Raw genomic sequence first — 15,333 nt, forward strand, 5'->3', positions numbered from 1 at the left:
GTGCTAAAAAAATTCAGGGATCGCTGCTTCCAAAAATGCCTTAAAGGCCGTGTCCTCTAATAGCTCAGGACGGAGTTTCCAGGTAGGAACAGCCGAGGGGGGGAGATCCCAACCCAACCTTACAATCTGTGGGTTGCGGTCCGAGTGCGTGCACCCTAAGTAATCTACACCCACAACCGCTGAGGCCAGGTTCAGCGTACAGAGTATTCTATCCAATATTACATGGAGGGAGTGCGGAGCTGAGTAGTATGAGTAAACTTTGTCTGCAGCATTCCGCTGCCTCCAAATATCTATCAGATGCCACTGTTGCGTCCAATCTAGCAACCCACGTGCGGCGACCACAGCAGGAGACGTAGGCAATGGGGGGAAGGAACGATCTACATCAATATCAAGCACACTATTAAAGTCCCCTCCCAATAACCAGGGGTAGTCGCTCCAGCCCGCCAAGTGGCAGAACAGACTGCACAGAAAAGAAGTCTGATCCACATTTGGTGCTTATATAGAGCCCAGCACTATGTCCCGGCCTGCAAGTCGGCCACGAACCAGGGCAAATCTCCCTTGCGAGTCTATGATCTGTTCCTCTGCTACAAAAGGGACACCCGCTTTAATCCAAATCAGGGCACCTCTAGCATAAGTGGAGTGCCCTGTTGCATATAGTTTCCCCCTCCAGCGTCGCTGCATGCGAGGGAGCTCTGAAAGCACCAAATGGGTCTCCTGCAAAAAAGCGAGGTGGACAGAGTGTCTTTTAAGATATGAGTATATGAAGTACAGGCGCCTAGGCATGTGTATACCGCGCACATTCCAAGTAACCACAATATATGGATTCATGGCAGCTTCAGTTTAGTAAGCCCATCTACCGCTCATCCTGTCCGCAAGCGTGACGCTGCGCGCGCAGTAACAGACTCCCAGCACCCGGTCAAGCACCCTGCACATAGCCTCCAGCGGAACCAAAACAAAAAAAATAACAACAGAGCAAATAAACAACCGGTCTCCGCCCAAACCCAGCAACTTAAACATTCAACAACATAATCACACATTCTAAGCCTCCGTTAGCAAGAGATTGGGGCAGGCCAATTCACTCAGTAAATCAAGCACTTACTAAACCAGTTAACCCGGCCATAGCAAATAACAGAGGGGGGGGCTGCAGCTAACTGCAGTTTTTAAGAAACAGTCAGTGACAGTTACAGTGCCATCGGCTACCTGCATGGTCTGCCCTTGGGAATTCCTCACGCCCTGCAGCCGAGCCAACTGATGACATGCAATGAATAACACATCGACTCTTTTGCCCAGGCGGCCCATGAGCCTCAACCAGGGGGCTGCAGCACCACAGAGTCCACCAAGCAGGTCTCCGCAGGGTCTAGAAAAGTTTGTCTGCTGTGGCAGGAGTCACCGACAGGCATTCCTGAAAACCCAACTCCGAGGGTCGGTCCGCCGTAAAAGGCCGGTCGCTGGGAGGCTGTGAAATTTCAGTTTCTGATTCCGACGCAGCCGGAGAGGCACTTATAGCTGCGGACGATTGAATCGCCTCACGTCGCTCCTGTATGAGCTGTTCCAAGTCAGGTGCATGTGCCGCTGCCTCCGCGGTCACACCGCTTCCCTTACGGCCCCGCCTCGCCCGGCTGCGCCTGCTCCTCGGTGCGGGTGGGTTCCTCTCCATTTCCCGACTTGAGACGCGTCCCGTCGACTCCAACCACTCCCACGCCACTTCTGGCGTGGTGAAGAAATGAGCTTTATTCTCAGCCACAATGCGGAGTTTGGCGGGAAACAGTAGAGAGTAGTCCAGGCTCAGGGCTCGGAGTCTGCGCTTCAGGGCATTTGCACTGCCAACGTATAGTCCAGAAACAGCATTATTTGTGCATCGTCCACTCGAGGCAGCGAGGAGGATCTCACAGTCTTGAGTATAATGTCATGGTCCGCATAATGGAGCAAGCATATTATAAAGGGGCGAGGACCACTCCCCGGAGGTCTGTGCCGCGCGGGGATTCGATAAACCCGGTCCACCGAGAAGAAGGGAGTCCGCATACCAGCCGGCACCAGTCCTCGGAGCCAGCTCTCGGAGTAGGCCACTGCATCCCGACCCTCCACTCCCTCCGGCAAACCGATCACATGTATGTTGTTTCTTCTGGTGTGGCCCTCCGTGTCTTCTACACGACGTTCCAGCTCCGCCACTCGCACTAAAACATCCCCCATCGTAGACTCCAAGCGAGACGTCACTGGTGCCAGCTCATCCACTAGCGCCTCAATCGTACCTGTTTTGTCTGCCAGCTTACGGTGGTCAGCATGCAGGAGTACAAGGTCGCTGGCCACTTTGTCGATCTTAGCCTCCAAAGATGTGCGAGCCCGCTCCAGCGAGTCCCCGATGGGCTCCACCGCGGCCAGCACACCATCCAGCTTCTAACTATCTTGCGCCGCAGCTTCTTGGGACCTCCCAGCTCCAGTGCCAGACCGAAGGCGGCCGTCCCCGCCATGACCTGGGCGAGTGCAGGCTCCAACCAGTTCCACTCCACTCACCGAGCATCTCACCACCAGCTCCAGCAGCTCAAAACCCTTCGGCTCGCTCTGTTGGCTCAGGTAGACCAGGCTAGAAGATCACTGTAACCAATGCGGCGTTCCCACAGCAGGTTGGGCCCTCCGAGGCAACCTCCAACTTCTCACCGTGCTCCACCACACTATCACGAGTCCTCCATGCCAGGCACCAGAGGGGACCCACTCTCCATCACCCCCGTTGCCGTAGCTGGCAGTAATTTTGCTCCCCTACCTCCTCCGATGTCAGTCAAGAGAACACCTCATCAGCTCTGCTACTAGGGGCGGGCCCGCTTGCCTGCGCATCCAATATTGCACTGCACAGCAGCACGAGCAGCCCGGCCCACTGCTGCTCCGCCGCCTTCCTTCTGCTCCGCGCCTTCAGGCCACTACACCCCGAAATCGGGCCTCTGTTGATGCCTCCTGCAGTCAGTTCAGCCAGGGGGAGACCGGTGGCCTAGCCACGTGGCTGGCAGGCCCGGCCCTCCACCGCCGTGTCCGGGCGCTCCCAGCAGGGAGCCAGCACCTTATACACCGGCCCACAGGATCCCCCTGTTCCTCTTCGCCCCCGACGGGGCAACAACTCACCAGGGGGGGCCACCGCAGGTCAGCGACCGTGGCTGGGCCTCACCGCACTGCACACGTTCTGCGCTGCAAGGCTGTGCTCACCGCTCCTTCGAGCCGGCGGGCCGCGTCCTCTCCCAGGCTCGGCTCGACTCCTCCTTTGCTCCCTGCCGGGGGGCAGACACCAAGCTCCGCCGCTGCCCGGGTCCTCACATCCACCCGCCACCTTATACAGCAGGCGCCGCCGGCCGCTGATCCCCCTTGCGGCTTCGGATTAGCCGGGTGGGACGCGTAGCTCTCCTAGCTCGTGTCCGCCATGATCAGCTGCTTAGCCACTCCCCCGAGGTCTTACTATCTGATATATGGTTTGTGACTGCAATCGAGGTTTTAAACCATTGCTGGACCCTCCCCTCCCGCCCCCCGAATCACAAAAAGGAGGAGGATGTACTTTTCAAGCCCTTCCTATTTGCAATTCAAACAGGGTTGCAAAAGTGGTTTTACGAGTTGGAAACACTTTTTAGCCTTTTAAAAATACTTTTGTAGATAGTAAAAAAAAAAAAAAGTATTTTGTTGTTGCAAGCTCTGTGATTTTGGGAATATCTGGCTTTGTGGCCACTAAATTCATTTGTACATCAGGCCGTAGTTCTGGATATTGAGGTAATAGGATGTGTTGTGGGTTTTGCAATCACAGAGTATTAGTGTTTAGTTGGTGCATTACAGGTAATGTGGTTGGGGAATGATTCAGAGCATTGGGTTGGTGTGTGTCTAGGCTCTTCATGGTAGGTTTGTGTGGAGTGAGATATAACAGGGTAAGGAGGTTACGAGAGCAGTACCTGGAAAGAGAGTGATTGAGAGTTTAGAGAGATTGAGAGTTATTTTTTGTATGAAGATTTTCTATCGTCTCAATCTAATAATCCTGCTTCATTTTGATGTTTGTGGTTTTTTTTGGGGGGTGAATAAGAGATTTGTGCTGTGATCCTTTATAATGGCTGTAATGAAGTGTGCAGTGACCACCCCTCTTACAAGACATGCCTTCTGTGCAGTAAAGGTTTGTGTGCTGTTTTTTTTGCATAGCAGGATTGGACCAGGAGGTTGGTTGACGGAGGGAGGTTGTATCTTAGGGACTGGGAAGAGGAAATTTCCTATTTATCTGGGGATATCACATTTAGTTGCTAAATCATCTTTGGTACAAAATCAACAGGAGAATGGTATTACATTTGCATGCAAAAATGTGTCAGTACAGAGTACAAATGCAGTAGCCAAGATGTCACATTAGCGGTGAAAGTTGTGCATCACTAGTCAATCGCATTTAGGACAAAAATCACATTCAGGTACTGTTCACATAAAGTGCATTTCATCCTGGGGCAACATCAGCAGGAGCACAGGTCACATTTAGATGTAAAATCACCATTGGTGGAGCATCAACAGGAGTGTGAAACTCCATTCCAGTGCATAGATTCTTTCCTTCACCCTCTGTGAACTGGAATGGGAAGCTCTCTTTGGGCAGACTAACAGTGAGATTGAAATATTCCTGTGGCCTCATCTAAACTCAATGATGTTTTCCACAAGCATCAGCTAAAGGGGCTGACTCAAACCTTTGGCTGAAGGTGGCTCACCTCCAGCCACTTTCTGCATGTGTTTGGTATTGATGACATGCTAAACAAGCATTTACAATGCAACGGGTCTCGCGTTTGCTCATGTTAGAGCTGATTGCGTTGTAAACTCCTAACCCGACTTTTCACCTATCGGGCAAAAGTGCACTTATGCACAAAACCCGAAAAAGTGAAATTAACTACGTAAAGCGCTCGACTTCTGCCAAGCGAGATCGCGCTCGTAAATTAGAGAAAAAGAAGTCCACTAGCCCGATGGAAAACAGCAAGCCTTGCATGTTTTCTGTACTTGGTCACTGCGCTCGAGGAGGGCTAGCCACCAGAAAAGGTATGACGTATGCTTGCCTTCGACTAATGAAAGCAAGCAGATTTTATCAGGCAAGCCCACGAACCAATAAAAAACACTGACATGAAGTTGACAAGGCTCCGAGCCCTTTTCTAACTACAAAAGCGTCTCGCTGCGATACGCATGCGCGAGCGCATGCAACGCAGGCTCGACCCTAAAAAGGGCTTGTGAATTTAGGTTGCTTCAGTTGAACACAAGCCTGACACAGGCAGATCAAAATACTAAAAGCAACTGTTTTGAAAACCTATGTAAAGGCGGGTCAAGGATTTCCTGAAACTTTGATGAGTGAAGTAGTCCACCCTATGATATATAGCTTCCTTTAGCAGTAGACACTGGGTTTATCAGCTTGTCCCTCAGCAAGCTTTCATCGCTTCTTTTCAACCTGTTTGCAGTAAGATATGTTAACTAATGAAGACGTATTTTAAAGATATGAAACCTCTTCATTACTGTATCAGATAATTTAGGGACCTTTTTGCTTTTTTCGAAGAAGCAGCAATCCTGGAGAGTCATGGGATCGATGTACAAAGTCCTGGTGGTCATTCCAACAGCGATGACGTGGATGGAAACGATTATTCTGAGCAGGTAAGGATCTCAATATTCTTCTCCCTAGTCACACTTCAGTGTTTGGATAAACCCAGAAGTTAACATGCTGTCCCAATAGAATCAGGTCTGTGCTCCTGAGCACAGAACCATGAGCCAAGAGGCTCATTCAGGAATCCAAGTGCTCCAACTATCTTGCGTTCCCTTCCCACAGATAAGAAGTTTATTACCTTAGTGTGTAATATTTTGGATGGTGGGGACTGTTAAAGAGTGTGCGAGGCATTTGTGGAAAAAGGTAAGGAACATTGCCCTCTTTGTGTGAATGCATTCACCCTCTGCGGAAAGAAGGCCCAGTCACAGAAAGTGTGGGTAACACAATTCTGAAACGCAAGGAACTACTGTTTAGCTATTATTATAATTTAAAGCTAATCCTTTTTAAACTTAAGCCCGATTTTAAACAAATACTAGATGTGACGTTCTATGTGAAATAGTGCAGAAACGGCAGTTGTACTGTTAAGAGTATTGGTTGTTATTTCTGCCATATGTTGAACATTGTTGGAGCTTTTGGGAAAAAGAGAAATAATTTGCCAGCGATACATCTAGTAATTAAAAAGGAGGTGTCTTCTATTATCGGTACTCCTTGCAGTATTGTTGCTATAACTTTGAGTTGTTTTTAATGCTCCTGAAAAGGAAACATTCCATTGAGGAATGCTTACCTTTCTGGGCCATTGCCGTCACGTTTTTCACAATGAATAAAAGAATGCATGGCTCTGGTTACCAAAGATATATTCACTGCGACGCTGCTTTTAGATTAGGATGTGTTCCCGAGTCTTAACCTGGAGTCATTGAATGTAATGCTGATGCTTCTGCTTTTATCCTGGGGTAAAAGACATCCGTTAAAATATTGTAATTATGTTGTTCTTCTTCCAAGTAACACCTAACTGCTGACTTTAACGTCAGGTTATGGTTCTTTTCAAATTGCAAAAATTACATTTTCAGACCTGACACAAAATTGGGTTGCTATAACTTTGTTCCATTGATGTGTTGGTGACCCTGTCCTCACAATTTGAGATTTCATGCCATATATCTCTTGACCCACTTCTGGGGTTAAGTAATGCCGAATCGACTTCCTTCTTACATAAAAGTCCAGTGGCTCAGAATTTTCATGATCTCTAAGCCAATGTGACTGACAGCTTTAAAGCTGGCAGCCTGTGGTGAAGTCTCTGAAGTAGAGTTTGTGTGAGGACTTTAAGTCCCGAAACCACCCAAACACTGTAGTTTTCCTAACTGTTCAATAGCTATCTGGAGGATGCTATTCAATAAGTAGCTAGCGAATGACGATGATGGAATGTTTCTCTAAATACTGGGGCCCAAGAATGCATCATTCTTTGGAGATGGCATCTGAAGTGTCTAGCTCACCAGCTTGGAAAAAATGTATCCATTGCTCATTTGACTGTCACATGGGGATAATTCTAAGCAAGGTGGACAAAACCACACACACACAGTCAGTGCCATGAGGGGAGCCCTCTGGGGACATGGGAGGTTTTTTGGGATAATCTGTGGGTGTTTGTGGGGTTGCTGTAAGCCATGTATATAGAACTTGCAGGGCATGTCAACGGAATCCTAGAAAATACAGTAGTATTTAGGAGGCTGTTTATTTACTTGGTTGGATATAATCCAGAACGTGTATTCTCTTGGTCTCATTGAACTCCTTTTGTAAAATCTTAGTTTCGTAATAATGGATGGCAATTATATTTCCTTGCAGAACATTATGTCCTCCACCCAAGCACACTATTGTGTTTTTTTTATTTCTCAAATTTCGACTTGTTGCTGAAAATATGTTGATCCTTTACTGTTTACAGCAACGTAGAGGTACCCAAAGTAGTTTTTGTGATCTTTCCTAGCTTATTTTTTGTGTTTTAACAGATGTCAGAAAGGTGGTGAGTAGCTATTAACTCATAAGACTTAGTAGTCCTTGTTAACAACTGCCTTTGAACTGTCTTTCCTAAGTCTACAATGACCTCATCAACTTAATACATGAATTTCATTTGGGCATCACCTCTCAAAATAAATTTGGGAAGTACAACATTTAGTTCATAGATCAGCGATAGTCACAGTAATTTGTTCGGTTACTTCTGGTTATATAATTATGGAGGTATAACAATTGAAAGCTGCAGAGAACATTACCAACTCCTGGTTTATCTCCAGGTGTACATTTGCCAATTTAAGATTAAGTTGTAGTTTGGCCTAATTTAATAGTGTATTCAGATTGAGATTGTAAAACTGTTCTAGTATTCATCACTGGTAGTTTATGAACCACTGGAAAGACACCGATTTGCTATATTTGTTTAATAAAATGGGGCTATCATCACTGGTAATAATTTTCAAAAGGCTAGTTCTTATCCAAATACCCTTAATCAAGCAATTGGTATTTTAACCTCTATTTTTTATGCTCCACTATAGCCTCCATTTTTTATGCCACATAAACTGCATTTTTCACTGTCAAAGGAGAATTTTCAGATCTTGGAAATCCCCATAGTTAAAATTCCAATCTGTGTTAGGGACAATAAAATGATTGAGCCTTACTTCTCCCCTTCTGGGATACATGATTTATTCGTTTTTAGTCAAAAGGTGAAACTAAAATCCAGATCAAAATGCCACACAAGGTTTGGCCAAGTGCCTCTTCACATCTAAAGTACGTGGCTCTGCCTTTATGTTACTCTGCACCTAATGCCCAGGTTTCCTGGATGCAGACTGTTTCATTGGTCCCTGTGCAATCTCCCTAATCTATGTAGCTCACTTTACTGGTTAAAAAAGTGAAATTTTGCTAAACCATCTAGGAGGCATTACTTTGGGCTCAAAGTTGGCGAAAATGTTAATGCAGTGATGGTACAAGCATCATTCCACTGAAGTGATTTACAATGAAGCAGAGGTAGATGAAGAATTAAGGCAAATAATTAAAGCATCTCAATCTTGGAGATCCCTTACACCTGCAGTATCCTCCTTTCTTCAACTTCACCAACTTACTGGGCCTGTCATGGGAATGTGATGACCAGAAGATGAGGTCCGATATTTAATTTTTAAATATTGGAAACGTAGTGCCAGGGATCTACTTCATTGAAGGTTGTCACCTTCTAAATGACCAGTGACTTTAACAGGGCCATAAAATGTGCATTTAATTTGAATGTTAAAACTATGTATACAATATGGCTTCAAAGGCTAGAAGGCCATCCACAATTATTTGAGAAGGTGAACAGCTTTTAACCATATCATTTGGAACATTATGCGCTGTATGTGATAGTACATATGGAAATTTAGTTCTGACAATAGATATTTCCATTTGGAGCATTGCCAAGGAAAGAAAAATGACCCCTCTTTTAAATATCTCCTTAGGTTCCTTTGTGATTTATCTAGGGGTAAACAAGTTAGTGACAACCTCTCAGTGCCCACTGCTATAAGGTTCCTTTTCCACTAACAGGATGAAAACTGCACCACAGTAACGAGTGATTCCTACAATCCTCTTTATTTTCTACACCAACAGTGCAAGTAAGAGAAAAAGACAGCTGATGTGTTTTGCCTTTAACTGGACCATAGAGTCCATTCACCTAGATAGTCTTTTTGAAGTGCCCACAACCACATTAGTCCATCATCACTGTTTTAAAAAAAAAACTAGAACGTGTATGTTCACAATATAAACATGTCAAATAAACCATTTTCAGTATATGTTTTTCCAACCATGCCAGTAAAGTACACAGTCTATGAAAAGCATTCCTATTCTAAGTATGAATTTGACAATGGTTCTTCTTTAGGGCAGACAGATTAATTGCTAGTCTTATTATTTCCAGAAATCCTTTCATGTTCCAAAGCGAAGGTCACAAACAGTATGAACAAGTTGAATGTTTCGATTTCTGTGAAGTACCTTGTGGGCTATCTGTAGGTATCATTATTTCATAAAGTGTCAGTGCTAATGTTCAGGGCATTCCAGGGAACTATTTAAAGTGAAAAATGTGCATTATAAAACACTTAGTGTGCAAAAAATTATTTTAAGGTGCAAGTACTTACAGATGGTGACGGTACAGTCCCCATTTAGATGGTGAGATAAGTTTCAAACCAAGGAACAGACAATGGGGCGCGGAAAGGGGAGAGGAAAGAAGGTCAATATACTGATTCAAATCAGTGGACTCACATCAGTGGAATTACTCACATTTAGGGGCATCATGTAAAATAAAGTGCAACTTGCCCCAATTGTAAACCTTCTACTGTGCTTTTCATACATTTCAATTCCATCATCACATCTATGATGCAGTTCATAAATGGTATATGTAATCTTAAGATTAGTAAGTACTGACAACACATTCTTCCTCTTTTCCCCCTTAACAATAGTTGAATAAATGGTTTGCTTAACTTTAAAGCTAAACACCATGTATAAAATAGCACACCATATTTATAACTGTTTTTCTACATAATGTTCCCACCATATTCACACAAGACAACTAAATGTATCTATTTCCATGCATTCTAAAATAGTATTTTCAGATTGGCCAGAGGAGATATTCATGCCGTACAATGTTCTGCCATTAAGGGAATATCAATAGTGCAATTCAGTCTGTAAAACATGTACATGGTTAGAAAGCACAAGGTTCTGATTGTTGTGAATTTCATTCATATTCTTTAAAACTTGGCATCAGGCACAGTTCAAATTAATTCATATGTGTACGTGGAATTCTGCATCTACATTATGTCCCAGAGGGACTTCTGTTCCCACTAAGACGAATAATCTTGACTCCATTCATACATACATACACATATATACATATTTGCAGATGCAGAGTGTAATATGCTATTTATTACCATTGTTAAGTGCAGAGAGGGGTCATGACTCGCAAGAGATGATGAATAGCTATTGCACTCTGAGCATGAGGGTCCATGAGTCACAATGGTAATGAATTGCATATTGCACACATCTGCTTATATGAGTTACGTTATAGCATTTTTCATATTTATTTGTTTTCAAAAAGATATTTAAACAAAACTAGGATGTAAGAGTTAAAATTGTACAGTAGGGTAAACTCACATTGAAGATGCCTTGTGTCCATTAGAAGAATTCTTTCCAAGTGTTAAGTAATTGCAGTATACAATCTGTGAGGCAGTTAACAATGTTTTTGTAATGTGAAGTATGCTATACTGTGGTAATAGACTGCAATTCGGACTTCACAATGTAATAATAAATATTTGCATGTGTGATTATTTTACACCTGGAGCGTAGCACAGGTCGATGTAGTGCTGGGGATCTCTTTCCACCCACTCCCTCACCCCACCCTTCATGGGCATCCAAGCCCCATTCAGCCCAAGACAAATGAATTTATGTGAGATATGGGAGACTCTAGGGACCCTCATTACATTTTGCAGGGATACCCATCATTTTGCATTACACCATAAATTTAAACTAGTTGCACTAAACAATGTATTATTGGGCCTGATTTAGTTTTACCTTTAGTGGTTTTCTGTCATTTTTTAATCATCATTATATTTTTCTCATAAAACAAAAAACGTACTAAGATGTGGACAAATAGAACAGACAGTAATCTTAAATCATTCAGCTTCAACATCATCATCACATGTTTTCCAGCTCATCCCTTCTCCCCTACCCAACCAAGCAACCATGTCAAGTAAGCCTTCAGACATAAACATGCAAGAAAAGGTGCCAAGGCATAAACCATAAATGCAGATGTGGAAAGCGTAGTATACTATTTATTATCCTTGTTTAGGGAGAGGAGGGTCAGTAAGACCCACTCGAGGCTTCACCTCTCATGAGTCATGACTCATCTCCATGCTTAACAATAGGAATAAATGCCATATTATCTGCTGAGTGTGTGTGTGTGTGTATATGTGATATATATATATATATATATGTTCAATGGCATGTGTAGCTGCAGATACACATGCTATGCATAGCTCTTCCGCCATCTAGTGTTGGGCAATAGTGTTAGAAGTTGTTTTTCTTCAAAGAAGTTTTTTTGGAGTCACGGTATCGAGTAATTCCTCCTCTCGGTTACAGTAGGCATGGGCATCGACTCCAACGTTAGATTGTTTTCTTTCCGCTGTCGGGCTCGGACGTGTTTCCTCTCGCTCTGAGATTTCGAATCCGGAAAACCTTAGAAAACCTATTTAACTGTCGTTCTTGTTTAGATCGCGTTTCCATCTAGCATCGAACCGGTAGTACAGTCGGAATCTAAATTTCGCCCTTCGGGCGCGTGTGCCCAACTCGGGCCTATGCAGGCCTACCGCGTGGAAAGCCTGATGGATCGGACTCCATTTCGACTCTGCCCTCTGTGCCACGCGAAGTTCCCATATACAGACCAACATCTGATTTGTAATTTGTGCCTTTCTCTGGACAATCGAGAAGAAGATTGCGAAGCCTGTTGATCGTTTCGATCGAAGAAGACCTTGAGAGATCGCAGGGCCGAAGACTAGAAATGGTGTCGAAAAGCACTGAACCTCTCGACGTCATGGAGGAAGAGCAGGTGCAGCCAGCAGTCTCCATCCAAGACACCGACTCCGAGCAAGAATGGGAAGATGATGGACCTATCACTGCTGGCCAGCACGTGAGTACGTCTGCCCCTATGCCCATATATAAAAAACAATCGAAAGCCTTGGGTACAGCACTGCCGGAAGGCCAGGGTTCGGCCCGAAAAAAAGACTGTCAGCGACCGACCTTCGGGCTCGGCGCTGAAAAAGGCCCTCCTCTGTCCACTTTGGAGTCGAGCAAGAAGGTTAGAACTTCCACCTCAGACTCTAGCAAGCATCCTCACTCTTCGGAGTCGAAGATTCTACATCCTGCATTAGAGCCGAAACAGCCGACTTCATTTTCAGGACTGAAAAATATTCAAACTTCGGAACTGGAAAAATCCTCGTACAAAGAGGAACAAGGACTTTCAAGTAGACTTAAACAAATCTCGAAGCCGATGCAAGATTCTCACAAAACTTCTGAAGAAGAGACAGAGATTGAGCCAATATTGGAGCTTATGGATGAAAGACAATCAAGAATCCATATACATAAAGAAACTGGTAGATATCTGACTGCACCTCCTTTAAAGACTAAAAGAAAGCTGGCCTTTCAAGAGGAATTAGACTCTGCTCAAGCACCAGCAAGCGTTCAGAAACAAAAGGAGAAACCAGCACCTCTCCCTACTTCTCCTCCTCACTGTCCACAGCTTTCTTTTTCACCTCCTCACAATAGTCCACCACCATTGCCTTCTCCAAAACACTCACTATACTTGCATGGGGATACAGTGGATCCTTGGGATCTGTATGATCCTGATCCCATTCCAGACAATCATCCTGACCTATACCCCTCTTCCAAGCCTTCTCCACCAGAGGACACTACTGCCTACGCTCAGGTAGTTTCCAAGGCAGCTGCTTACCATGGGGTGCTTATGCACTCTGAACCCCTGGAGGAAGATTTTTTTATTCAACACTCTGTATTACACTCACTCTAGATACCAGTGTCTCCCAATGTTGCCTCAAATGGTCAAACATGCTGACCAAATTTTTAGTGAGCCTGTCAAAGCTAGAGTGATTAACCCTAGAATTGACAAAAAATATAAACCTGCCCCTACGGGCCCAGACTACATCACACATCAGGTTCCTCCGGACTCAGTAGTAGTCAGTGTGGCCAGAAAAAGAGCTAACAGCCAGTCATCAGGAGACGCTCCTCCTCCCGATAAAGAAAGTAGAACGTTTGATGCTGCTGGCAAGAGACTAACCACGCAAGCGGCTAACCAAGGCCGAATTGCAATTTCGCGAGCACTTCTTGCCAGATATGATAGAGCCCATTGGGATGAGATGCAAGATTTCATACAGCACCTCCCAAAAGAGCATCAAAAAAGGGCACAACAGGTTGTAGAAGAAGGACAGGCTATAAGTAATAATCAGATAAGGTCTGCCCTCGATGCTGCTGATACAGCAGCAGGGAGTGTCAATACTGCCATTACAATTATAAGGCATGCATGGCTACGCTACTCTGATTTTGAACCAGAAATTCACCAGGCAGTACTTAACATGCCTTTCGATTAAAAAACATTTATTTGGGCCTGAAGTGGACACCACCATAGAAAAACTGAGAAAAGACTCAGATACTGCAAAGGCAATGGGGGCATTATCTACCACACCATATAGAGGCTCCTTTCGCAGACCACAGTTTAGAGGAGGATTTAAGCCACAATCCTCTGAAGCTTTTACCTCCCAGGCAAAGCAGGGACAACAAACACAATATCAAAGAGGGGGATTTAGAGGGTCCTTCACCATCCAAGCAGTGACTTTCTTTCCACACCACACATCTCCTGTGGGGGGAAGACTACATCAATTCCACTCTCATTGGCAAAATATCACCACAGCCAATGTGGGTATTATCAATTATCCACAATGGCTATTGCCTAGAATTAATCTCCACCCCTCCAAACCTTCCGCCACGGTACCACAAATTGTCCCCAGAACACAACGTTCTGTTGCAACAAGAGGTACAATCTCTACTATTAAAACAAGCAATAGAATTGGTCCCACATTCACAACAGGGAGAAGGGAACAGGAGTATACTTACTATACTTCCTCATTCCCCCAAAATATGGCACCCTCAGGCCCATCTTAGACCTCAGGCCTCTCAATCTATACATCCTGTCAGAACATTTTTACATGGTAACTCTGCAGGATGTAATTCCACTACTACAATGACTACTTTAGACCTCAAAGATGCGTATTTCCATATACCCACCCATCCATCCAGCTCACAGAAAATACCTCTAGTTTGTCATAGCAGGAAAACATTACCAGTTCAAAGTTTTGCCATTTGGCATAACAATAGCTCCAAGAGTGTTCACAGAGGGGGTTATTCTAACTTTGGAGGAGTGTTAATCCGTCCCAAAAGTGACGGTAAAGTGACGGATATACCACCAGCCGTATTACAAGTTCCATAGGATATAATGGACTCGTAATACGGCTGGTGGTAAATCCGTCACTTTTCCGTCACTTTTGGGACGGATTAACACCTCCTCCAAAGTTAGAATAACCCCCAAAATGTCTAGCAGTAGTAGGAGCCTACTTAAGAAGACAACACATTCACATCTTTCCATATCTAGACGATTGGCTAATAAAATCAAGCAATTTTACACAATACCAAAAACACACTCAGTATGTGATAGAAACCCTGCATACACTAGGGTTCACTCTCAATTACCAAAAATCACACCTTCAACCAGCACAAGTACAACCTAACCTAGGTGCTATTTTAAATACTCAAAAAGCCCTAGCATATCCAAATACACAAAGGTAAAAACTTTCCAAAATCTCATCCCACACATACAGTCAAATCAGCAATATACTGTAAGATTCATCATGAACATTTTTGGGATGATGGCATCTTGCATAGCCGTAGTTCCACATGCAAGACTAAACATGAGGCCCTTTCAACAGTGCCTCTCACAACAGTGGTCTCAGGCACACGGTCAACTTCAAGATCTAGTGTTGATGGAACGCCAAACACATATGTCCCTTCAATGGTAGAATCTCAGCAATCTAATGAAGGGGCCGTCATTTCAAAACCCTGTGCCTCAGACCATAATGACAACAGACGCATCAAAGATAGGTTGGGGAGCTCATCTCAACAATCATACCATTCAAGGGGAATGGGATCCCAAACAGAAACAGCTTCACATAAACCACCTAGAATTATTAGCTGTATTTCTTGCCCTAAAA

The 15,333-nt window shown here is 44.5% G+C and overlaps 1 protein-coding gene across 11 annotated transcripts in view; it reads left to right on the forward strand.

Annotated features, from left to right (window-relative positions):
- The window catches only part of HMBOX1 (homeobox containing 1), a 394,167-nt gene that overhangs the window by 335,297 nt on the left and 43,537 nt on the right, over positions 1–15,333 (forward strand). For 4 of the 11 annotated variants that reach the window (XM_069233792.1, XM_069233795.1, XM_069233785.1 and 1 more), the window contains one exon: positions 5,534–5,625. In XM_069233792.1, coding sequence (XP_069089893.1) covers positions 5,534–5,625 — 92 coding nt within the window. Of the gene's footprint in view, positions 1–5,530; positions 5,626–15,333 lie in introns of all 11 variants that reach the window. The other 7 variants (XM_069233788.1, XM_069233791.1, XM_069233784.1 and 4 more) reach the window with 2 other exon arrangements.

This window comes from Pleurodeles waltl, chromosome 5, assembly GCF_031143425.1.
Source record: "Pleurodeles waltl isolate 20211129_DDA chromosome 5, aPleWal1.hap1.20221129, whole genome shotgun sequence".
Classification (NCBI taxonomy): Eukaryota; Metazoa; Chordata; class Amphibia; order Caudata; family Salamandridae; genus Pleurodeles; species Pleurodeles waltl.